This window comes from Balearica regulorum, chromosome 3 (assembly GCF_011004875.1).
Source record: "Balearica regulorum gibbericeps isolate bBalReg1 chromosome 3, bBalReg1.pri, whole genome shotgun sequence".
Lineage (NCBI taxonomy): Eukaryota > Metazoa > Chordata > Aves > Gruiformes > Gruidae > Balearica > Balearica regulorum.
The window spans coordinates 51,116,529-51,143,757 of NC_046186.1; the positions used below are offsets into that span (position 1 = coordinate 51,116,529).

At 36.5% G+C, this 27,229-nt stretch overlaps 1 protein-coding gene across 1 annotated transcript in view; it reads right to left on the reverse strand.

Annotated features, from left to right (window-relative positions):
* AK9 (adenylate kinase 9) overlaps positions 1–27,229 on the reverse strand; it is a 77,102-nt gene that overhangs the window by 22,306 nt on the left and 27,567 nt on the right. Inside the window, exons 15-24 of the mRNA XM_075747860.1 lie at positions 25,914–26,047; positions 25,105–25,261; positions 22,071–22,179; positions 21,708–21,772; positions 15,970–16,071; positions 6,464–6,670; positions 5,367–5,482; positions 4,191–4,403; positions 3,332–3,598; positions 67–185 (exon numbers count right to left, since the gene is read on the reverse strand). Coding sequence (XP_075603975.1) covers positions 67–185; positions 3,332–3,598; positions 4,191–4,403; positions 5,367–5,482; positions 6,464–6,670; positions 15,970–16,071; positions 21,708–21,772; positions 22,071–22,179; positions 25,105–25,261; positions 25,914–26,047 — 1,489 coding nt within the window. The remainder of the gene's footprint in view (positions 1–66; positions 186–3,331; positions 3,599–4,190; positions 4,404–5,366; positions 5,483–6,463; positions 6,671–15,969; positions 16,072–21,707; positions 21,773–22,070; positions 22,180–25,104; positions 25,262–25,913; positions 26,048–27,229) is intronic.

Consider the following 27,229-nt stretch of genomic DNA (forward strand, 5'->3'; position numbering starts at 1 on the left):
GGATACAATGGATGATATACTTCCTGAGATTAATTTAAAAAAAAGAGAGATTCTAATTACGTTTACCGGAATGGCTCTTTCCTCCACCAGTCAAGAACAATGTTATCAAGGACTTCTGGAGGCAGTGCCTCATTATCCATTAGATTTGCTTTGATTGCTTCTTCCTCATCAGTTAACTCCACTTCCTTTATACAAAGAAAATCCACAAAAAAAAAAAAATTTAAAAACCCCAGAAAGAAAGAAAGACCTACCCAACACATTTATTATTTTTTTGACTAAGTAAGGTACTGTCTTCATTTGATTTAAACCAGCAGAAACAAAGTAAAATAATTTGTCATATTTCACTGTACTACATTATAAATTCTGGGATATTTTCCACCTGCTTGGGGTTGGGTTCTTCCCTAGAGTTTGGGCAATTGCTGCTGTATGAGTTTTAATGAAACCTAAACCCAAGCACAAGTGTTAAGTATTATACATATGCTCAATTCACAAACAGAAATGATCACAGTTTCTCCTAAGTGCCTACAAGAACTTTTCCACTTAGTTATACATGTTCTTATGCTGTACATCAGAATGGGTTTCTTTACTTTTTACAAGCAACTTTTATCTGTTGATGCAATCCAAAGAAAGATGTCAAAGAAAGATATGTAAGGTTACTGGGTATGGGCACATGACCAGAAATCAGAAAGATAACATTGTTCTACAGAGCAGTAGTAGTACTAATGACTAGCCAAATGCAGAGCATTCAAATGCCAAATCTAGCTGTTATGTTCTTGTGAAAAACTGGGTTTTTTTCAGAATATGTAAATTTATTTCATAAAAGAAAAGAAACATGAGATGTATATTCTGGGTACAGAAAAGAGGACGCCCCACATAGTGGTGGTTCGAAGGACAAGGTTACTCCCCAGACCTGTCAGTGCTGCAAGGGCTTTGGTTGACACATACTAAAACAACCAGGATGACAGAATTTTGCTAAACTTCCAAGACTGCACGGTATGTTTTGTTTGCCTTTAATATTTTTGCTGTGAATATTATAGCTGACATTTACCTTAAGCTTTGATAAATATGCTTCTAGTGTCTTGTGCCAAAGTGAAAGAGAATGATACCAAGGAAATTAAATGAAATTATTTTGGAAAGGTAGTGGGTCAGTGAAAAACAGGATAGCAGGATGGTCTGGTAGTAATCATACTCAGAAAAATGCTTAGGGAGTCCATAACCTTTTCCTCTAGAGTCTTGTGCATGGATTAATGAATGAGTTTCTAAACTGAACTACAATTCCATCAGCTATGCTTTGCCATCAGATAAAGTCCTTTACAAGAAATGTGAGAAAAAAATACTAATGTAGAAGAAGATTGTTTACCAGCAGATAAAAAGATGAGGAGGAAAAAATACTAACAGAAGTGCCTTTGTGTAAGACATGTATTGACGCCAAAAAAATAAAGCTGAGTGAGAGCCAGCCATAACCATCAGTGCCAGGAACACTTGCCATGTTTTCAGCTGTGATGACCGAGTTGTAAACTGACTTGCCAAAAGAACCTCCTCTTAGACTTAACTGATGAAAGCCAGAATTTTTGTTCTGACATCCATGATTTTGCTCTGTACTCTCTGTGTTGAAGCATTTGCTTCCAGTATTACCTGCTCTTCTATTATTTCATCAGGAACACTACCTTCCAGTTATCAGGGACCTCCCTGGCTTTTCAAGACAATAGTGAGTGGCCTTGAATGCACCTTTGGCAGCTTTCTTGGCATCTGTGAATGCACCCCATTGTCCTGTATATGTCCAGATTACACAAATGATCTGAAATTTGATCCTATTCTGCTGTGAGTAGTACCACTCTTTACACGTGCTTTCCTATTAGGCACACAGACCTAGAAGGCCACAAACTAGACTGTACTTGTAAAGACTACGGTGAAGGCGGCATTGGGCATCTCAGCTTTTTCAGTATCTTTCATCAAAAGGTCACCTGCCCCACTCAGTGGCAGACTCATATTTTCTAGGTCTTACTTTTTCTACTGTTCCTGTACAAATTGTTCCTGTAGCAATTCTTCTCGCTACCCTTCAGATCCCTCCCTAGTTTCCACTTCCATTGAGTGTTCATCTTCCTAATACTGTTCCTGGATGTTTTTTCTGTATGCCTCCTCTGTACCTGCTTCCTCTCCTGCATGCTTCCTTAGATCCTGTAATAGGAAGCCTTTGAAGGTCTTTGATGACTGGTAACTTGAAGGAACATGGCAGGTAGCAGCAGCACACAAAAAAAGGCTCTTGGAATGTGATGCAGGAACTTATTTCTTCCTGGAGCTTTGAGAGTTGGATAAACCCTTGTTTGTATTGTCTAGGAGGTAGATTTTAAATTTCTTTGTACTATGCATCTTTTGAAAGATTTATATGCTGTGTACCTGTGTTGAGACTTCTCCACACAATAACAGCTTTTACCATATCCATTGCTGTCTAGAGAAGAATTCATTTGTGTTGAAACCTGGTCTGTTTTTCCCAATATATCACTCTCTAAGAAAAGAAATCACTCTCTCCTTATAAATATTTATGTAAATGTTTATTGTTCAGAGCAGTTACACCCTGTAAGAGATGGGGTTTAGAATGTATAACAATTTTGAACCAGTATGCAGTCTGATTAAGAAAAAGAACTAATTTTCTGAAAACTATCATTCATTAATTGTTTTGCCAGTATCACAAATACCTGGTTTTTTGAAACAGTTCTTTAATGACAAGGCATATTTTATGCTACTTAAGAGGTTTTTTCTGGTTCAAAACTCTGCTGCCAATAGACAAAGATAACACTACAATGCAGATTACAAAACCTACTATATTAAAAAAATACTAACTTACCCTGTTACGAACACTGAAATATTTCTGATTTTTTGACAAGGGACGATCAGACTGAAGGGCTGGTAGAGGCATTCTATTCTTTTGCTCCATGAGAGTGCAGAGAGCACTGCTGGTGAACATTTCTAAACTCCTGTGCAATTGGAGCACATGCAGCAGACTGAACCTGCACATTATAAATACTTGAAGGAAGCCATACCTTCCCATTATTATTCTGACCTTCGTTATTTTTCCCTTAGTTTGTCTTCTTTGCCCCATTTAGCATCTATCTTTAATATTTAGGAAAAAACCTATACATAATTCTTGGAAATGTTTTGAAGAATGTTTGTGGCATTCATAAGAAAACATTGTCAGGAACTATTATTTCCAAATTTCATCAAGTAAATAATTTAATATTTAACATACCAAGATAGAATTTTATAGGAAATTCCTATTCTAGTCTAAAAATGGTTATTTTGTGTATGCACATAAAAAAGATCAGATTATTACCTGTTTGCTTTTTTTGGTCTCAGTTTTAGTCGTGGTCTGAGAGAAGCCTTCTAGCTTCTGTGGTAGAATTGGCATTTTATTGTCATCTTCTTCGGGTTCTTCATCAAAATGAGGCCCAACTTTCTCTTTAGTTTTGGGTAAGATCAATTCCTGTAGATATTCTTCAAACTGAATATGGAAAATGCCTAATTTGTCTGCTATCTGTCGTGCACATGTAGTTTTACCTGCTCCGTGAGTCCCAAGTAAGCACACCCGTAAAGGAGGAGCCTTTAAGAAAAAATTGGAATATTTTGTAGCAATTCGGAGTCTACAGTGCACCTTCTACTGGTTTTCACTTCCAAAATATAATTATAAAAATTGCATCAAAAACAGTCACATAATTTTGTATTTTAATTTTTGCAGGCTTTCTATTGCTGTTCCAAACAGACTACCTGCTCTCTGGAAATACTGAACAAATACACTACAGCAGTTGATGTCAGTAGGTAAAAATGAAACTTCATTAGACAATTCTGGTAAATCTTCCCTTCTTTTACCCTTCCTCCACTTACAAGAAAAGGAATTAAAGATAGTAAAAAAACCCCAATATGTGTGATTTGCTAATCACATCTTACGATTATGGTTTAAGCCTTTATAATCTTCCTCTCTTTTCTGCTTTATTTGCACCATTAATTCATTGTGCTAACTTAAATGTACACTAAAAAGTCACTAGGGTAGCAATGTGTTTTATTTGTTTCAAGGACTTGCCAGATATATTCGTTACCCAGAAAAAATCTGCAATAATAAACAATTATAAATGGGAATGGAAAGTAGTGATTTTAATCTGTAATTATCTGCTTTAAACAATTTTGAAGATTCTCACTTGCATTGGTTCATTGTGAGCCACATACTCCTCAGGGTTCTTCAAAAATTTATCTCTGTACTCAGAGGTTGAAAAGTAATAAATCTTTTCTTGATATTTAGCTGCATGTTCATAGAGTCCTGGGTAAAGGACAAAGTTCTCTTTCAGACTGACTGGACAAAAGTGTTTTGTGTCTCCCATGTGCCTTTTCTTTTCCTTAGTTTTTTCTTCATCCTGAAAATATTATGAAAATTTTCAAAATTATTTGAATTCAGTAGTTCACTTAGATTAAGTAGGTCAAGTAGATCAGGTTAAGTAATGTCAAATACATCAACTGAGCATTGAATGAGAATGGTATTATCAAGATAGTTTGAAAGCTGAATATAAGTCTATGAAAATACACACATTTTAGATTCAGAGTCAGAAAACAAACTGTCCAATCTAGTGAGAGAATTATTGAGAAAAGAATGACAATTTTAAATTTGAAATTATAATATCATAGTTAGCTGTTGAAGACCAAAATTAGGCTAGAAGTATCTATGAGAAAATCTTTTCTTGCTGTGTTCTTGAAACTCACTTTCTGTTGCTTATAAATGTGCAGAAGTAGACCTCTTCCGAAAAGGCAATGAGAGCTGGTATTATAAAGTCAGATTACTTATCCAATAAAATTAATTTCTAAAAAATCTATGCAATACTGCTCCAGTACAGTATATGGATATCCTGTACTGTTAAATTTGGGGATGGGAGTCTTCCAATATAGGATGAAAATAGAAGAAAGATGGAGCTAGACCTTTAATTTCATTAAAGTGGGTGTTTGAAAATTATCAGTAGCTGAGATGAAAGAGAGGATTGCACATTAGGACGCTGCATCTTCTGATGTTTACATGATGGTTCACAGAATCAGAAATCAAAGTTCACATTTGTTTCTTTAATAAAACCTCTCTTTGCCATCTGGCAAAACTAGGTGCATTCATTCTCTCTATTAGCATGGGGTATTTACGCTTCTTGTTGGAGTAAACCTACTATCAGCCAGAACGTAGGAATACAATTAAAGTATTCTTGAAGCATATGCTGATATTTATTCTGTAAGAAGGCTGAAACTGGATCACGCAAAATCTGACTTCTCTGGGGTTATGTTCAAACTGAAAATAAATGAGTTAAAACAAAAGCATAAATAGACAAAGCCAGCATGCTTACTTCTTCATCTTCATTTTCCTCTTCAACTTCTTCATCTTCCCCTTCAGCAGCTAGATCTTCTGCTTCCTCATCTAAGTCTTCAGCAGATAGTTCCCAACCGTGATATTTAAAAGGTTCTGAAAAGGTTAATTTTCTTTTTCTGTTTCAATATTTTTCATTTGGCTATGCCAGAATACATTCTCTTTGTCCATAAAAGTAAGTACATATGTGAAAGCAAATCATGCCAACTGTATATTGCATTTCTCCTACTCATAGAACAAAATGTTCTCCCTGGATGTAGGAATTAATATATTGCTTCCTACAAAAATGGAAATTCTACTGGGTTTTTTTGGTTGAAGTAAATTGGTATTTTCAATGGGAACTTGTAGTACAAAAGTATTATACAAACACATGCAAATAGTGCCATTACTGTTTGCAACAGTTTTTTCCTATTTTTCATTGGGAAAATCATCAGTCACATTTTATTTGATTATAAAGCTAACGCAATAGATGTTTTGGTTAATAAAACATTTGCATTGTAGTAATGATTGGGAAAATGTAGTATTGATATTATTTATCCAGTACTCAAAATTGTTAGAGATTTGAGCACACAAGTGAAGAAAGGTAATTTGAAAAAAAAAAAAAAAAAAATCAATACTCTAAAAATCCAGTCTTGAAACACAATCTGTGCAGGTGGGTAGATTAGATTATTACACACCCTGAAAGTCTCATTGACTTCAATGAGTATTGTAATTCAGTGAACCTTTGTTATCTTTCCATTTCTCAAACCAGTATCCTGACATGAACTGATAGAGCAAGTAACTGGGGAAATGCGCTGTCAGAATGTTTAGGGACGTATTATGTACATATTTGTAGAGCCATATATATATTTTTTGAATATATATATTTGCCACTCTTCCTATGTCTTAAAGGCTGCTAGTGTGCTTTTCAGCTCAACCACATAACACAGCATGTCCTGTTCCCACTTCATGTGAGTAATACAGAACTGAGTATAATTACACACACACCACCCTTCCCCCCAGATATATTCATCATACAAGCTCTCCAAAATCCCTCTCAGTAGGTTAAGTGTAAATCACATAAACAGTATTACTTACTTTCCATAACCAGCACAGTTTGATTAAGCAGACTTTCTGGAGTTTGCTCAGCGATCTCTAAAACAACAACCTGAACTAGAGATGACTGCTTGATTTCTGACTCCACTGTTTCCCAGTCATGAATGAAAAGGTCAATCTTCCTATTAATTATTTCCATTTCTGGTATTTCTGGAAAATCATCTTGTGTAAACTCAGGTAGTATGATTTCTGAAAATCAAATAGTACATAGAAGGCAATGCTCCTCTAAAATGTTTTGTATTTAAAAATTATCATTATCCTTTAGGATTATTTTCCTTAAATATTTTTTTAATGCTGCTTCCCCCCTCCAGTTATAAATTATTATATTATTAGTTTACAAAGACACTTCGAAAATGCCAAATTCATTATGTTAATATAGTATATACTGATGTTTCTCCAGGAAAATAAACAAGATCTAATTATTTAACTAAATTTGCACATGGTTATTTAAATCAGCACATAAATAAATATAATGACTCTTTCTGCAAAGATGGATAATGTGGATGACAGTCCATTTACACCAGAGGTGTTGCCAGGATCAGAAAGGCCCACCCCCACCCCCCCACCCCCCCCGTATCACAACCACCTCCAGGAGGAAGAAAAGGCAGGTTATAGTTGTAGGTGACTCCCTTCTGAGAGGAACAGAGGGTCCGATATGCCAGACAGACCCTCCTTTCAGGGAAGTCTGCTGCCTCACTGGGGCCTGGGTTAAGGACATCCCTAGGAAACTTCCTAGCCTGGTATGGCCCTTTGACTATTACCCATTACTGCTCTTCCATGTGAGTGGCAGAGGACACAATGCATAGTCCAAGGGCAATCACAAGAGACTTCAGGGCCTTGTGACGGTTGGTGAGGGAATCTGGTGCACAGGTTATTTTTTCCTCTCTCCTTCCAGTTGCGGGCAGTGATATTGGAAGAAACAGACGGACCCAGTCTATTAATACATGGCTCCATGGTTCCCAGTACAAGAAGGACATGGACCTGTTGGACCAAGTCCAGAAGAGGGCCATGAAGATGATCAGAGGGCTGGAGCACCTATCCTGTGAGGAAAGGCTGAGAGAGTTGGGGTTGTTCAGCCTGGAGGAAAAAACTCTCCAAGGAGATATTATTGCGACCTTTCAATATGCAAAGGGAGCATATAAGAAAGATGGGGACAAACTTTTTAGTAGGGCATGTAGTGATAGGACGAGGAGTAATGTTTTTAAACTAAAAGAGGGTAGATTTAGCCTAGATGTAAGGAAGAAATGTTTTACAATGAGGGTGGTGAGACACTGGAACAGGTGGTAGATGGCCGGTCCCTGGAAACATTCAAGGTCAGGTTGGAGGGGCTCTGAACAACCTGATCTAGTTGAAGATGTCCCTGCTCACTGCAGGGGGGTTGGACTAGATGACCTTTAAAGGTCCCTTCCAACCCAAACTATTCTATGTTTCTATGTCAGGTGTGCAGAGATTATGATCCACCTTTTAAAAGTCATCTGTAATTTATTCCTGGATACCTAATATTTAATCTTTGCAGAGATACTGAACAAATTTTTGCCAGTTATATGAAACAGAAACTGTGGGTGTTAAACAGCTTGAAATTTAGATCTATTTGCTCAGAGAACTGGAATACTTCCATTTCACAACCAAGCCTGCCACAGAATTGAAAAAAGGAATTAATTTCTTCTGACTTTCAAGCCTAATTTCTGTGATTTAACCACTAAACCAGGCCTCTTAAGAGTTATGAATGCATCTTTCCAATTGTGCATTGTTATAAATGTACAGAAATTAATGAAGATATTATCTGTTATGTATTCAGAGACAATTTGGTCATGCATGTGTAATGAAAAAGTAAAATTTACAGCAGATAATGGCATAATTTATGCACTATATATGCATTAAAAATATACTGAATATCATAAAAGAATTGGTGCCAATTTCAAAGAAAAATTCTTTTTCTCCTCATTGATAATAATTTTAAAAACTCCAAACATAACAATACTTGAAACATGTATTTGTACTTCTTCAGTCTTAAAAGTTGTTTTCAAATACTAAGAATTCCCATTTAGAATAAGTTATCTGTTGAGACATTTTGGCTCTTCCTAGTGAAATGATTCAGCATGCTAAAATTACTATGATAATGCATCATCCTGGAAGAAATAGATATTGCCTCTATTTATCCTACTGAGTGTAGGGAGAAGATGCAGGTGTGAAGGCTGAAAGTCCTCCTAAAAAATAGAGGAGTTGCATCATACTTGAAAGTCACTGGGTTATAGGATTCTCAGGAACAGCTTCTCTTACGCTACTGGCAAAGCCCCTGCAAGTAGCAGCAGCCTAGGCTTACCATGTCCTTGGAGCATGACTTTGTGTGCTGTTCCCTCTGCACTTTCTCAGGTATACACTTATAGGGATCTTAAGAATATGCTTACTTTTGCAGACAAAGGCATGTTATACCTATGACCTACAGAACCCAAATTACCGGTGCTATGACACAATACAGTTGTATGTATTTGTGGAGTAATTCTAAGAAGTACCAACAATGAGATGCAAAAGTGTAACCCATTTTTCAGGAGACTAGATAGTTATAAAAGGATAAAGACTGTGGATGTAAATCCCATCTGCCAGTCAATACACTCCAGGACACGGAGTATATAAATGATGATAATAATAGTAATGCAAATATGAATGAATAAACAAATGAAAAATTAAAAAAACCCAGTTATAGCATGACTTCCCTCTGTGGATACTTGAACTGAGAAACTCTCACAAAAAATTTTGGCTTTAATGAAGCCATGTCTACATACAGTAACTTGTTTAATGAGTAAGGGAAAGAAAAGGCTTTAATCTCTTAAGATACATTGTGCAGAAATTTGTAGTGTCAATAGTTTAAGATCAGAGAAGTCTAAGCCTGGCTCCTAACACTGTCTCATGAAAAGTAAACAGAAGTTAGAGATTGAAAGAATGCATTCATATAAATAAGAAACTCACAGGTACTACTCATGGTAAACATGACAAAACCATACCAAATGTGTTGCCATACTTGGTGAGCAAAATAACAAAGGGATAGTTTCTTCTACTGCCATCTGTTTTGCTGAAGAAGCCAGAGGGAATTAAAAACTTGATATAGACAGCAGATATTGAATTAAAACCTTGATATTGACACATTAACAGAAAAGGAGAAAGATACTCATTGGTTCCTAGGGCTGCAATTACTATCCGTTTAGACATTGTTAGGCCCTGAAGGTCCTGAGACAAAGTTCCATCTCAGCTAGAAGATACAGAGGCACCTAGATGATGCTATCACCACCTTGTCCTTACTAAATCATGAACAGTCTCCAGCAGCAGCAATGTGGTGGTGTTGCTGTTCGTCCCATTCCCTGCACTCATATAATTTTCAGCCCTGATTTTCTTCTTTGTCTTATCATTTTTCCTTTGTGTACTGTTTAATAAGTCTGACATCAGTGCCTTCAGCTAACACAGAAAAGCAGTTGAGAGCAATGACTTAAATGGTCTGATAGTACTATAAGTTTGCTGGGACTTACAGTGTATGCTGTGTTTGTTTCTTGCCAGAAATGAAGCTGCAAGAAAGAGCTTGAACAGCGGATGGAGTGATTTTCTACTTTGCTATCATTTTCCCCTCCTCTTTTTGTTTCTGTCTTGTTTTGAATTTGAAAGAGTAGGAACAGATTTTGACACAAGCAACAACAGGTTCAGCCTATTTCAATGAACTTCTACTGATTTTTACAAAAAAGGACCATTACTACTATTTTTCCTTATGTAACTCCCTACACATCAAAAGGAGAGGTATTACTAAAAATTAAAGACTTACTTAATGCCTTATATGTTAAAAGTTTTGACCATTTTCTTAAAAATACAGAAACCAAAAACATTAAAAAACAGTGTTTTATGGTTACTTCCTGGCATTAAGCAGGCCAGTGCTCACTATGTGAAATTGCAGGACTGTAACCTTCATTTTGAGTTTGCCCTAACCTGAAAAATCCAAACAATTTTTCTGGCTCATGAAGAGTTATACTGCCGTGTTACAGTTTTCTTCTTTAAGAAAACTTGTATTTTCTCCCAGAAATGAATGTCTCTCAATCTTCTCTTGTGGATTGTTGAACAAATCCACAAACACCACATTTAATTTCCAAAATAGAGCCAGATCAAAAAATGCTATCACTAAGTACAATGTAGGTGGATTTCAGTGAATAGGTACCAGTAAGATTCAGCAGGAAACAGGACTAAACATAATGGTCAGAGTAGAGATGGGGCCTGACTTTTATCTAACATGCTACCAACTAAAGCGTTGTCTGGAAGTGTCAATAGCAGCTGGGATATGTGTGTGCCTGCAGGACAAGGAATACATGTAACAAATTTTTCTGACTTGGATGGCTAAGCTACCTATAAAGCTATTTTATCAAAGGTCAGTGCCACTACTGTCTTCTAGAAGCAAGCAAGCCAGTGCCCTGCCTCCAGTGAGTTAATGGCCAAAGATTCAGGGACTCCTGGCCAAATTTTAAAAAATGCAGGCTTTCAAATACATGCCTCCTTTTGACATTCCTTCATGGCTCCCTAAGGTTGGTCCCTTCCTAGTTTGCTACTTGTTGTGCCTATTTCTACAACCCTTAATTCCATATAAAAAGCCAGGCACTTAAAAGTTAGTATGGCAGTTCTGGGCACTGTGATGTTCACATCTCCTTACGGGTCTGGGTCTTAACGTCTAGTCCTCTAGATATATAGTAAATTTCTAGATATTTAGGTGCTTTTAAGAATTTTGTTCTTCCACTTATGAGGCTGAAACTTTATTTTATCGAGCGCGCCCTCAGCAAATTATTGAGTGCACCCTCAGCAAGTTTTCCAACGACACCATGCTGTGTGGTGTGGTCGACATGCTGGAGGGAAGGGATGCCATCCAGAGGGACCTTGACAGGCTGGAGAGGTGGGCCCATGCAAAGTTCAGCAAGGCCAAGTGCAAGGTCCTGCACATGGGTCAGGGCAATCCCAAGCACGACTATAGGCTGGGTGGAGAATGGATTGAGAGCAGTGCTGAGGAGAAAGCGTTGGGGGTGTTGGTGGACAAGAAGCTCAACATGAGCTGACAATCTGTGCTTGCAGCCCAGAAAGCCAACTGTATCCTGGGCTGCATCAAAAGAAGTGTCACCAGCAGATCGAGGGAGGTGATTCTGCCCCTTTGCTCTTGTGAGACTGCACCTGGAGTACTGTGTCCAGCTCTGGGGGCCCCAGTACAAGACAGACATGGACCTGCTGGAGAGAGTCCAGAGGAGGGCCACGAAGTTGATCAGAGGGATGGAGCACCTCTTCTGTGAGGACAGGCTGAGAGAGTTGGGATTGTTCAGCCTGGAGAAAAGAAGGCTCCGGGCAGACATAATTGCAGCCTTCCAGTACTTGAAGGGGCCTACAGGAAAGCTGGTGAGGGACTGTTTACAAGGGCCTGTAGTGACAGGACAAGGGGTAATGGGTTTAAGCTACAAGAGGGTCGATTTAGATTAGATGTTAGAAAGAAATTCTTTACTGTGAGGGTGGTGAGGCACTGGAACAGGTTGCCCAGAGAAGTTGTGGATGTCACCTCCCTGGAAGCATTTAAGGCCAGGTTGGATGGGGCTTTGGGCAACCTGGTCTAGTGGAGGGTGTCCCTGCCCATGGCAGGGGGGTTGGAGCTAGATGATCTTTGAGGTCTCTTCCAACCCAAACCATTCTATGAGTCTATGATTCTATGACTGTCTCAATTCCCCCATTTACCTCTACTATATATATATGACAAACTAAGATTTGAAATACATCAGGCCCTCTATAGTAGTTCATAAGCTGGCTCAGGGACCTGAGGACACCCCCGGGCCTGGCTGTCCCTGCCCGGGCCTCCGGGGCTCCCCCCACCTGCCCAGGGCTCAGGACCCCAGGTAAACCCCCCTGGGGCTGTCAGCCCCTGCCCCAGCAATGCCGCAGCAGGGCCAGTCTCCAGCTCCCCCCTGCCCTGCCCAGCCACGGGCTCTGCAGAGCTGGGCTCACCCATGGGCCGACATCCCAGCCTGGCCTCAGCTTGACCCTATCCCCAGGGAGGTGCCCAGCACTCCTGGCTGGGGTGGTGGGACCAGGGCCTGTCCTGACAGCCGTGTCACCGCACTGTGTTGCCAGCTCCCTGTTTCTTTGGGAGCAGTTGGCCCTCACAGTGTCCTGACATTCTGTCCCCAAGATGAACTGCAAAACTTTATTTTAATTGAGACATTTTAAAACAATAGGTTAACAAATAACGATTTTGGCAAGTATTTTTGTGATCTTTTATAACAAAGAATACTTAATGCATTCCCCCCCCCCTTTTTTTTTCCAGCTTTGAACAGCACACCATCACACTGACACCTCAGTGGCTAACCTTCTCTCTACTTGAATGATTATTAGTCTAAACATAAACCAAAAGTGCACAAGGGCATGTCATTAAGCAGTAACACTTTGCAGATTTCAAATAGTCTGATCTTCAATTAGAAATTAATTTTTTGTTGAAGATGTTTATAAACATTTGCATTTTACTAAACTACACATTCATTCTATATATGTCATTACATTAGTTATCCCCTGCAATGACACTTCTGTCTCTTGCTGTGATTCTGAATAGGAACATGAAAATACCTTCCTTTTCATGTACATTAAAAGATGTTGTGTAAATGCTACAATTAATTATGTTGCACTCCGCAGTGATGTATTCCAAATGAGACAGAGATGTAGCCAGGTAAAATCTGCTTAAATTTGGGCAGCTCTAATGCATTATGTAATGATGATTCCATTAGGAACACAGATTTTAAGAAAATAAGCAAAGGATACATCAATAACTAGGTTACGCTAACTGCTTTTTCCATGTGTTATCCCTGGCACATTCACACTGTAGAAATCACATGTGCTGCCTTGTGAACCACAGCCCTATTCAAAGCAATAACGTATGGAAGATGGTAATGTGTGTTGTCTGGATCTAGCCTTCAATAGATCATCTTTTATAGTCCTGCCCTTTAAAAACCTCTCAGTCCCGAGTAGGTCATGAAACTTTGGAAATATACAAGCAGAATAATGGATTTAAATGAATATTTGACATCATCTGAGACAGAATATTGACCATGGTAACAACTCCACTCGATAGAATGCTTCCCATATGAACCTTAATCTCAGGAATTTACAATCCATGTTACACCCCTTCTGATAGGCCATATTTAGCAAATGATGGACCAGCATGTGTTCCAGCTTTGATTCTTTACTCTAGGCATATAATTCCATCAGATTACCTCTCTCTGAGAGTTTTCTTGGTTGAGGAAACTTATCCAGCAGCAATTATTACATACTTACAGAGCTTTTAAATAGATTACACAGGCCTAAGTGAAGTGGAGAAATTTTTCCCCTGGAAAGAGGGGAAAAGTAACAAAAACATTCCTAGGGAAAAGGGACAACCCAAAAATTGGGCAACCCAAACATTATTTGGTTTGGGTTCAGTTATTTGAACCTTATTATGACAAAAATGTTGCCTCCCTGGCATTTGACTAGTCCCAAACTGGGTTTCAGGGATGAAAAATACTGAAAATAATTTTATTTAAGTAATGCAGCTGTACCTTTGGCATTAGATACATTATAATAGTTCTGCTTGCAGAGGTGATTTACAGTGAGAAGGTATTTTTAAAGAAATAAGAAACATACTCAAGACAAATACTTGAGAAGACAGTAATTGTTTAAAAATAAATGGCTCTAAAAATGCAAACAAGTTTTCTTCAGAGGAGGTGGCGGTCTAACAGTGCTGTTCTTAATTTCTTTTCCTTATCACAGAGGGGATAGGAAACAATCCTCCCCAGCCCTAAATCTGGAGCTTTCTCAGGGAATACCTATATGGCAATCTCTTATATTCTTTTGCTCTCTGTTTCTTTGCTTTTACTGAGCATAGTTACCATAGAGACAAACAATCCTCAAAGGCTTTCTGCCCCCACGTTCTCAAAGTGAGTTGCTGGGGAAGGAAAGGCTTTAATATCTTTTTCTTTTTCCAGTGTTCTGTTAGTATTAGATATGACTTGTTCTGCCCTCAGCCCATATTCAGCAACAAAAAAGATGAAAAAAATTCCTTCTTTCCTTCCCTCTCAAACCCTGCCAAAGCTGAGACAGAGACACCAGAAGCCAGCATGTCTTCGTCATTAGAATTTAACTATCAAAATAAACAGAAAGACAAAATGTAGGATAACAGTGACACTTCCATTCCTTGGAACAGATATGTATTTCATTATGTATTTTCATTTGTCTTTTTGAAACACACCATGTAGTTTGTTTATACAGACTTTTCATTACTTACTTATTAATATATGCTGCCAAATAATTTTCAGCATATTACAGTGAAATGTACTTGGTAGACAAATTTATATTGTGCGTGCTAATTTATAGTGTTTGGAAAAAAAAGCAGTTCTGTTTACAGATTAAGTTGATTCTTTCTAATGCATAAAAATGTGTATATTTAACAACTTGCTATTTAAAATAAAATGTTTATGTTGGATATATTTCTCTTTTGGACTTTAACTTATTCTAAAAATTCTAGTAGATAAAAGCTAAAATGTATATTTTAAAAACTAGACCAGACCATCTATTAAAGATGAGTTGCCTTCAAAGTGGTTTTTGAGAGAAGGCTATAGGATTTCGTATATCTTTTCATTAGCTTATGGTTCTATGGAGTTCCATGTGCTGCAGAATTTTACCTTATACCAAAAAGAAGAAAACATGACTCTGTGTGAAATCTAGCAAACTGATAGCAGGACAACAGATGACTAAGGAAAATACAAGACATATTTTGATCATTCACATCCAAAGTTAAAATTCATCCATTCCCATTTTTCCCAAGATCCCTTGCCACAGGGAATGGACTAGTAATTTCTGATTAATGTGGATATAATATTAATTTTAAAATGGTCTGTAGAACTGGGGTTTGTTAAAACCACATGTAGGCGTTTGCGAATACTGTGATTTGATTTTTTCCTGTTTTTTTCCCCCCCATTTTTTCCTGGTATTTTCTTCTCTCTACTTTTTCTTTTTTTGGGGGGGTTGCAATCCATGACAGTGACTTTCTAGAGTTTTTTTTCCTCTTATTTCCCTCCCTTATCACTTCATCCTGTAGAGAGTGATCATGAGTTTTGGAATACAAGAGGTTATGTCAGCCTGGAATTTCAGCAATGCTCACTTTATCTGTTATTTCCATTTATTAATTTAGTATTTAGGCAGTAGAGACAATAGTGGGATCTTGTTTATCAAAGTGCAGATACCTGGTGCAGGAAATAACAACATGCCTTTAATTGCATTTATAAGTGTTTAAATAACTTGAACCTGACTATTCCATTATAAACTTCTTTAAAAGAAAAAAGTTAAGGTAAGGAATGATATTCACAGCCAATTTTCAAAAATAGTAAAAGCTTGCAGAAAAGGAAGGCAAACAATTCCTGATACTAGCAAGTAACAGAGATTATATATGCTACAAGACCAACCTGTAGGTTTAGATTCTTCTTTATAACCTGCAGAGTCACTGGACTGTTTCTGGGGCATTTGTTCAGTTTCAGGTGGAAGCTGCTCATCATCGTCCTCAAATTCTGTTGGCACAAATAAAATCATTAGTAACTTTAACAAACCCATTGAGGGGTGATGGAGGCACTATAGAATTAAAGATATTTTTTGATCACACTGCAAAACTTGTATCTGATCACCTGCAAAAAAGGAGTTAGTTACTTTAATGCTCAGGTATTGCATACTGACCAAAACATTTTAAGATCAGCTACCTGATCTGTGGGGAAAGGCAGACCATCTATCAAATGTCACATGAATGTGAATAAAGTGGAGAAATACTTTCTTTAATTCAGTGCTTTTGTGTAAGAATATTTTTCATTCATTATAATCTATTTGTTCTGGGCTCAAACTACGCTCCAAAACAAGACCTTGCAAAAGAGTGCACTTGGTGTTCTACAGAACAGCTCGTATTGGGCAGAAGTGCTTCTGTCTTGAAGAAGAGTTTGTGCACCTAAAGGCTGGTGTAATTTTTCTGACTGTATCAGTTGGTCAATAAAGAATATTACTTTTTCCTACAAACCTTGTTTTGCTTATGCCCTTAGACAATTGTTAGATTAATAAAACACGACTAGTAGATCTCAACATGTTATGATTACCCAAAACTCAAATCATATTAAACAAAAATGTATTTTAAAATCTGAAATGATGGCATTTGTTTTCATGTACATCTCTACTTTTGGCAAAGAAACCACAAACATCATGAAAACTAGGTTGAAAACATTGACATTTTGATTTATGCAGAATCCGAAAGCTTTATCTGGGAAACAAGCATCTTCTTATATGGTTAGCAGATAAAAACCCACAACCTTTAGCATGTGTCAAATTGAGAAAATTCTTTACTTACTCTAGTTCTTTATTTCCTTTTGATATATACAGGAATACAGTCAAGCAAAATGAGTTTTGATGCTCTGTAATAAATAATTCAGGAATCCATAGTATACACAAAAAGGAAAATGACATGCAGAAAAATATGTGCAAAATGGAAGACACTTTGTTAAGGCTGTCAACATGCAAATTCTCACACACATACGTAATTTAATCACAGACAGTCCTAGAGACTTCAGTGTAAACAGCTGTGGTACAGAAGCATGTCTAAATTTTTACAGTGTGTCTAAACACTTAAGAGATTTAATTTACAAGACTGGTGCTGGATAGGGTCAAGGAAGATAGATGGACAGACATTAAACAAAGTAAATTAAGAAGATGTCCTTTTTCATACAGATGTTCAGAAAGTGACAAGAACTTTCAGAGAGGCTGATAGCTCTAATCATAGGCTTTTGTTCTTTTTTTTTTCCTGCAAAGGAATGCATAGCTTTACTAAACCAATATTCCTTAGCCTTTATTTCTCTGAATGAGAGACTAAAGAAATTTAAGAACCAAAGGTATTTGGGATCTAATTCAGTTGTTCATAACCTTTCTGTTTCAAATTTTGAAATTTCTCTGCCTAAAATGTTGTGACTACAGGAATTAGAATGTAATTATTGTATCTGTCTTATGAAGGAGGGCAGAAAGTGGCTTTGAAGATCATGTGACTTTGCTCCAAGACTGAACAAACCGTGAAGTTAATATCACTACAGCTTGCTTTGAAGTTTTTGGTACAAGGAGTTTGCTGTCCCTTGTCTGCAGATTAATAAACTGTCCTTGTTCAAACTCTTTCACTGAAAAGCCTCCAGTTAGAGGTAGGAAAAAACCAAATCAGGATGCAAGCCAGCCAGGAAAAACAAAGGAAATCTATTTAGGGGCTGTAGGACTGAGCACACATCAACTGCCTGGTACATGTTATAATTACAATTGATTCCAAAAAGCATTTCTCTTCAAAGACTAAAGAGGAAATGTCCTAACATGTACAGGTTTAATTATTATTAGATTTATTTTTTGTTGTTGTTTAAAATATCTTACTGAATTTAACACGATGATAAAAATAAAAAAGCAAGAATATAAAATAAAAGCTAAAGAGATGGGTATTGATTTAACCCTCCACCATCTGTAATACGAGAAGGGGGGGGGTGGGATCAATGTTAAAGAGTTTATAACAAATATTGATATTAACAGCTCTGAAGGACAAGCATGGGAGGCAACGGCTGCAGTTATTAGCTCCAGCTACCCTTTTATTTCTCACAAGAGCTTCTGCCCAAATAGCAAGGGTAGCAGAAGAGACATCAGTGAAGATGGGGTTGTGCTAACACACCACCCTGAGCTATGGTGACTGAGGCATAGGCATACATAGGCTCCAGTTGAGTTTGCTATAGGAAGGGGATAATCTCTGGCAGAAAAGCAGAGCTGCCAAACAAAGTACAGAAAATAAATTCTTAAACCATGACAACTGTTTGCTTCAGTGGATAAGATCAATTGTATGGGATATTTTATTGCTAAAATGTAGCAGGAAAGAAATATGCCAAATGAATGAACCCATGGATCTACCTGAAGCTGTATAACTCTTCTACAATGCCTCAGATATATTCTCATGAAGTCGTATAGCTGTCTCCTAGTATAAATAAAATGCATACTCATGCAAAAGCTGCAGCAAAAATGCTTAAATACAGTAAGAAATTCCTGAAAATAATTTAAGCTGAGAATAATTGCGTCAAGGGACATGAAAAAAGATGTGAGGCTGTAATTTTCAGCTAGACACTACAAGCAAGAGTTACCACATAAATTGCTTTGTGTACCTTCAACAGACATTTTCAGCATTGAACTTAGCTTCCTAACTCACTTAAATACATTTGTTAAATTTACCCAAGTCTCCTTCTCCTTTTACTTTCACTCTCATTAAGACATATGTAAGTAGCTTGCTCATTACTGGAACCATTTTTTCCTTTTTAAATACAAATGATATTATAAATTTGAATATGTTCAGTCCTGAAGCACTCCCGGTTACTTCAATGTCACACTGAGGTTTCAAAATTGCAATTATTGAAATGCACGTTTATTTCTATAGACTAGACTAGACTAGACTAGTTCAGTTGGAAGGGACCTACAACAATCATCTAGTCCAACTGCCTGACCACTTCAGGGCTGACCAAAAGTCAAAGCATGTTATTAAGGGCATTGTCCAAACACCTCTGAAACACTGACAGGCTTGGGGCATTGACCACCTCTCTAGGAAGCCCCTTCCAGTGTTTGACCACCCTCTCAGTAAAGAAATGCTTCCTAAAGCCCAGTCTGAACCACCCGGGGTGCAGCTTTGAACCATTCCCATGTATGATATAGGAGACATCAAAAGAGCATGAGTGGGGCTCTGGAGTATTATTCTGGGTTTTTGTTTGTATACCACATCTGCTATATTAAAACCCCTAAACCTGTGAATATATCATTCATTTATATTTTCATAAAGATATGTCACATGGGAGAAAAGCTGCAGTCAATGTGCTGATGGCACTGCATGTGAAATAAAACAGATGTCAGGCTAAGAGCAGCATGACTGAAGTGTTTTGGTGAGTCAGTATTTGATTACTGAAATCAAATGTAGGCGTAGGAAAACATGATTTTCTCTGAACAAGGACATATCACGTGTTAAGAGCACAAGTGTGTATATGACATTACTTCTGTCATTAATAATTGTTGTTTTGATGTACTCAGATCAAAATTAGTAAGATATTCAAAACTAAGATGAACTTTGTTTTTTGAGACTGAGATAATAGAGTATCTGTGTAGAACCCTTTATATTTAATACTTTAGAACTCATTCACTCTGGAGAAGAGCTATGTGTTTTATTAGAAACTATACAAAGGTATAATGTAGATTTTTTTTTAAGATTATATGTAATTTAAAGACCCCTACAAAGCTAGAGTATTTTTTTTCAGAGAGTAGATGAAATGTTACCTAATGAAAAATTAAAAGCATGTTATCATATTCAGTCTGTCTTATACTACCTTTATGACCCAGACTTGTTATATATAGGTAAAATAACAAAAGAAAGTGTATGTGAGATATATTGACAATGAACTTAAGCTTGGTGATAATATTTTTCTGCAGAAACCAGGATGTTATGTTTCAAAGGAAGACAATAATAGCAGTCTAAGCCCCCAATGCTGAGGAAAAAAAAAAGGGTGGGAATTATTGTACTTCAATTTTTTATTTCAGCTCCCAACCTTAGGTGTTAATTTAGGCTATGATGGAGAAAACTTGAGATCCCATAGCAGAGAAAGAAAATGCTCTGAAGTCCCCAACCTAGTTATTAATGTAGAGACAGATACTCATGCATGGTACTTCATCTTGACAGCAGATCCAAATCAGACAGCAACATTCTTCTAAGAAAGTAGGCAGCGATTAAAGAAGGCAAAAAGGAAAGTACAACCCTGCAACTTTTCTGACTGTAGAGGTTCAAAAAACGTTGAAACTAACTGGAATTAATTCTAAACGTCAACCCAAGTGACCGAATTGTCTGAGGTGCAAAAATCCAGCCTATTTGTGACAGTGGGCCTGCCCCCAAAATCTCAGTCCTCACAGATTATTCACTCCTGCCCAGAGCGATTATATTTTCATTGCTGGAAACAAAGTATAGCACAATTCTGATATAAAAGTAGGATCTTTACAGGAAATAAAGAGTGGCTAAACAAAAACAATATATGGTTCTGTCAATACAGAAAGAAGCAAAATAAGAAAGTCTTTACTCAAAATGTTTTATTAATATTGTTATTAGAGGGGAAACCTCATGTAATACACATAATTCTATTATTTTTTATGTTATTAGAGGAACAATGACAGGTGGGGGAACCCCAGTAACCTAACTAGAACAAACATAACCTGGACTTGGCTCCCTTCAAGGTCACTATAAGAGGATGATGAAGGCATTGACTGGTTGTGAGATCTATTGAGAAGAGTCAACCAGAGAGGCTTTCCCTGGCTGAGGGGGATTACTGCCTACAGGCCATGAGATTCATTAGGGGATGCCAGGAAAAGCAGTTAGGGATTGTGAGAGACTTAAAATATTATGAGGCATTTCTGAGAAGGACCAAAGGCAAGGAAAAGGAGGGATCGAAGTGGACTGGGGAAGAACAAGCATGGATAATAGAGTAAGAAGAGAATGAAAGGGGAAATGTGAATACATGCTCAGATGCGTTACTGCATGGTCCTGGGGACATGGAGCTGCAGCAGCCTCACCTCTGCTGGGCTACTGGATTCAGCAATTCATAAGTATGTTGCTACCAGATTCAGCAATTCTTCATGCATATTAAGAGAGCCACTCCTGAAATAATTTCCATTCCCCTTTAATTGCTTCAGGCTGAGCTTCTTGGAGGAAGAAAAGAAAATCAGACAGTTCTGCAATTTTCTTATTAGCTATTGGCTAAGTTCTAACAATGTTTTCTAACCTGTGAGGGGATACTGATTTTTTTGATGGGTAGGAAGTTTCAAGACAGTTAATAACCCACTTAGAAAAGTTACTAGAGGAGATAAGAGAGTCCTGTCCTTCAGATTTATTGAAAACCGTAACTGCCCTGGCTGATTTAATACATGTCTCTATTCTGTAATATCCATTAAGAATGACATATAGAAATGAGTGCCTGAATCAGTGAAGGAAGCAAAGATAGTAATAGTCATTTTTCTAGATGCTGAATGTTAAAAGGAAATCAAAACTGTAAAATCTGCATAAAAACAAATTGCTAAATGATTTGAAACACATAATTAGATAAAAGAGAAGTGAAATGGTACATACTTTCACCTTTCTCCTCAGCAGCCTCTAGAGATTGATCTTCCTCTGATGTCAGTATTTCTTGCATTTCTCTTCTGTAAGTAAAAGATTATTCATCTTAAGTTATTGTCTCCTTGCATCAAAAGGCTGGACTAATGAAAGGCTAATGAAAATGCATCTAGGAAGAGAATCTCCTACCACTATATTTACTGATCTAAATGAGATATTCCTCAAAGTTAACACATTTTGGATTATTTCCTATACATCACAACTAGTCTTAGTGTGCTAGTTTAGTACATTTGTGGTGATAAATGCACTGATACCTTTAACACAAAGTAAAGCTAGAATTTTCTTGTGCTCATTTTATACATTCAGATATTTGGAATATTTTACCTTACTTCTTCTTCTTTCTTTTCTAATGCTTCATCTGTTAGTCTTTTCAAAATCTTAGAATTAATTTCATCCTTATTTGCTAAGTATGCTCTGTGCAGTATACAGACTCCTGCAGTACAATTACACAACAGTAATCAGTTTTATGCATCTGTATAAAATGAAAGTTGAGTTAGGAAAATTATTTAATACATAATAGACAACTTTCCTACTTTTTAAAGCCAAGAAAAGGCACATATACCACTGAAATATTATTATACTGTTGCTTTCTAAGATTTTAGAGCTTTGTTTTCAATTTCAAGCACCTAATAAACTGAGTCTGGGATATGGGAAGGTTATGATGAAGGCTATAAGGGGAGACAGGTAGACAGCACTGAAAGAATTTATCTTATATTTGTGTATATCATGCATTATTCTGGCACTACTTTTGTTTGTATGTGTATGAAGAAAACTATGAAGAAACAAATGAAAAACATTAAAATAAAAATATCAAGAATGTACATACCTATACTACTACAGCTGGTTGACAGAAATGAAGAAAATGCTGTTCCTACTAGGAACTCTACTGACTTATTTACTTTGGCAAATATATTTATGATATATGGCTGTATGGCTGAAATCCACTTCCATCAGTGGAGTTACGTGAGTTTAGACTAGTTCAGGGAATAGCTTACAAAGTACTGACTCAAAATGCTGTGAAAATGTAAACTCCACAACTACATTATTATTTAAGCAACAGAAATTAGGGGGAATCAAATAAAAAGTTAACACAGTTGCTCAAATGGAAAAAAAAAAAAAAGGAACAAAATGAAACAAAATAGCTAAATTCAAGAATACATATCCATAAGCAAAAAGCTACACTTTTAGCCAAACCATATAGCAGACATTGTGATCTTGTCTCTTTCACCTCACTTTACTCATACTTGTTGCTCCCATATCTCACATGATCACTATCATCATCTAACGTAAAATGTATTTTTATTTAAATTTTGACTGTGTGAAACATGTTACTTAACTGTTAGAAACATTGGTGTTGATTTGAAACAGATGATAATTTTGTGTGAACGGTTTATATTTTAAACCAATACTTTCAATTAAATGTATTTTTGAAAAAGGGATGGTGAGTGAAGGGAATTTTTAAAAAACATAGTTTGTAAACTCATCTTTAGATAATTCTGTTTCAGTATTCTTCTGCAAAAAAGTTGTGAGTTTTCAGTGGCATTGCCTGGTGGCCCAGGCATGCACTTTCTCATCTTTGTGTTTTCTCACAGTATTATGAAAAGCAGCAATGCCAAAAAGCATTGATTTACTTCATTATTCAGAGTCTGAATGACATTGAACTGAAGCGAAGCAGCTTTAATTACAGAATTATCATACAGAGAATATCCAGAAGAATCACAGTTACTATGCTATTAACTAACCATTCTTTCTTCCTTGGGTACCAGCATATGTGTTTCTTACTCAAAGGATTCAGTATTTCATTTGATGAAGGAGTTCAGTTTTACTTGATCAAATTGAGCAAGTGACCTATAAGCCTTTAGAATAATGGATAATAAATTAGCAAAGTCCTAAGTGGCTGACCTGAGAATATCTGCTACTGGTATTAAACATAAATAAGCTAGCTTGCTAATGGAGCAGGTTTGTAGGCAGCTCAGCTGATTCTGGTTGAAAGAACAATGTTCATGCAATGTCCTGTTTTAATGCACCTTGAAGACTGTTAAGAAAGTCTCTATGCCTGTATTATATCTCACTTTGATTTGTTATGATAGGCTACAAATAGTACGATTTGTACTTAATTTGTGCATGACTTGTTTCAAGCCAAGACCGTAAAAATATATGCTTTATTATTTAAAATATGTTAATTCATTTCTTCCCACCAGTGAATGAAACTTTGAAGAAAAATAAGTTGATATTGATTCATTTGAAAGCCTGATACAGCTCCAGGGATAAAATTCAGGTATAGACTCATTATCATCTGAAGATTTTAGTTAAGAAGTTTAAGGTGTTACAAAATTTCACAAAGCTATATTACTAAGTAGTGTAGGTAGTGTAGCTGAGTTGTGAGGATGATTAGCTGATCAGATGACATGCTTTTTTTTTTTTTTTTAAATAAGAAACCTGTTCTGAGTAAACTGTGAAACCTTGATTTACTCAGGTTGATTTTTATATTCAGGGACAAGGGTTTGAAAAGCTCTCTGGACTTTCTAATATCAGGCAGTTACTGAGCTTTCTTGAGCTAAGTATGAATAGACCTATCATTCCTTTCTTGAAGGGAAGTTTCTACTACTGAAAGACCTTTTGATAATGGACCGGGTTGAACAGGTAATGATCAAACATTGCCACAGGGCAATGAATCTTGTAGTATGTTATGAATCAAGCAGACATAATCCATTAAGACATGATTTGTCAGGCAAAACTTTTTTCATGCCTGATACCAACCTTCCTTCCTGCTTGAAACAATGAAGTAAAAATCCCTTCCTCTGAATTCATGGGCACTAAGCTTTTGTATCAACCTGGATAAGAAGTTGCTCGACTTCGTTTGACCCCAGGATGGGGAACAGGATACACCTGCATACAGGTATTTCTCCCCACCTTTTCTCTCAAGCAGAGAAAGTTCTTATCTCTAACCTGATTTTGCAAGTGGGGAAACTGATGTGAGGTGAGGAAATTTGACTGAGAGCCGCATCGCAAGTGGGTGGCCAGCCAGACACAGAATACAAAAGTCTGCAAGTGCAAGAGTCCAGTGTTATGTACTGCTGATTGTAAATAGGAGGAAATTGTAAATAGGATTATAAATAAGAGGAATTTTCTTCATTGCTTTTGTAAAGCATTCCTGTTTTCAATTCTAATTCCCTTAAATCAAATTGTAAGAAATTTGGAGTACCCTTGTTGATTCACTGGATTCTTCCTTGTCTAGACCCCTGAAACTTTATAAATGGGACATAACTACTAGTTTTTCTTATAAGTGTGCTTTATATATAGCTATCAACACAGAAAAAAAGAAGAGAGTAAGTTTCATTAGTGTGCATTTACTAACCATCTTTTTCTGTATTCTTCAGACAGACAACAGTGTCAGGTAAAAGTCCTTTTTCTGATAAAGCTGACCAGTGATCTACTGACAGAGGGTAGTTATCCACTACCCATCCTCCTTTTTCTGGAGCACCAGGAAACCTGTCTTTGTTCTTCTTCATAAGCTGTTATAAAATGTCAGATTCAGTAACATAAAAAGACTAAGAGAGACTGTGAGCTGTTCAAAAAGACTGCACAATACAAAATGATTTTCTAAACGTTATGATTTTCCCTATTGTCATTTCAGGTCAATGAAAAGTAAGACATTTATAATGTTATCTGTCTGAATGAAATAAAAACATTTTAATGTGATTTTTTTAAGGTTGCCTACAAAGAATTTAGATTCCAATTTCAGTAGTTAGAAATCAGTGAACAAATTTAAAACAATTCAAGGTTCTTGGATAACCCTTCAGATACAATTCTTTTCCAACACTTGTATCTGGTGTTGAGCTCTTTAATAGTGACTAGGAGTATAAGAATAGGGCAAGCATACAGCAATACTTTCCTCAGATAATTCTCAGAGCCTTTAACAATTTGTAGCCCAGGTATTTTGCAAGACAGAAGTAATTTGTGTATATATATAGTAGTCCAAATAGATTTGTCTTTCATGATCTTGCTCAGTCTCTCCTCAATCCTATGTAAGCTTTCAGACTATGCGATATAAACTAAACTGATCTTTCAAACGGAAAAATTAGGAACATATATCAATAATGTATGAACTGTTACAGGTTGCTCTTAGAAAAAAAGTGCTTTGCTATATAGTACTTGTAGTTTTACCTCTGCAATAGCTTTCTCCAGTACTTCAGCATATATTCCAGGTGACAGTGTAACTTCGGAGACTGATGCACTTTTTATGGCTGCTTCTACCATCGCTTGAACTTCTGGGTGGTCAGCAGTTATCTCTGACATTCCTAACAATATAGATCTTTTAAAACACTTCACAAAATTCTGAAATACTCATTTCCTCTGGTCAGGAATAACTGCTAGGCAACTAAATCCAGCTGCATCATAATTATAGTGCAGCAGTCATTTTAAGCTGCATTTTAGTTACACAGTCATACTGAGAAAGACTCAAATAACAGTTCTTCTGAAGGCACTTCTAAAGGGTATTTCATAAAGATAAGTTTTAAGATCTTGGTTTGCTCTCTCATTACAAAAACCCCCAACTTTTTAACTGTACAGTATTTTCGACCACTAAGTGAAATTTTGTTTCAATATGAATGGAATGACATTTGTGTACTAGAAGAATCAGGCACCTGCAGCACCTGAGAATATCCTTTGATTTGATTCCTCTTTGATTACTAAATCAAAAGGTTGACCCAGATTAATTTAAAAATCAATACAAATCATAGATCATGACAGTATATTGTCAACAGTCAAGAAGCCTGCATTCCCTAAGATGCATGAAATGTTCATATTGGATCCATAATTTGTTATTAATTGCTGACACAACAGACTATAATTATTTAAATTTTTTTTAAGGAACACTCAGAGTTAGTTCACAGTTTACATACTAATTTGATAAAATTTGGTGAAGAACTGTTTTAAGCAACTGCAATATCTACTATGTGAAGAGTATAATTTGGAAAAAATGTCATATTTACTTTCTGTAATTATGCCAAGATTTTTCACTGATTGTGTTGATACATTTTACATGCACAAATTTACACATTATCAGGTTATTTTTGCCAAGTTACAAGCTCCCTGGGAAAGGGACAATATCTTACTAAGTGTTTCCATTCTGTAAAAAACCTCAACTCAAACCCAAAACCAAACAGACTTTACAGTTATCATAGCTAAAGATATTCTACTTCTCCAGTTCAAGAGACAGATCTTTCTTTAGTGCTCTCTTCAATATCTTTTGCTGGTATAGAATGTCATAAATTGAAGAAAGAATATAATTGAAGAAACAAATATTTTTCTTTAAAAAGACAAAGAATTTTGTAAAAGCTACCTTACAACCCACATTTATTTCATTTCCATTTTAGATATTTATAAATAGATTTCATTAATGGCCATTAATTGGATCTACCTAATCATCTATCTTCCTTGGTTGAGATGAAGTGTCAGTCTGTTCTGTATGAAAAACATAC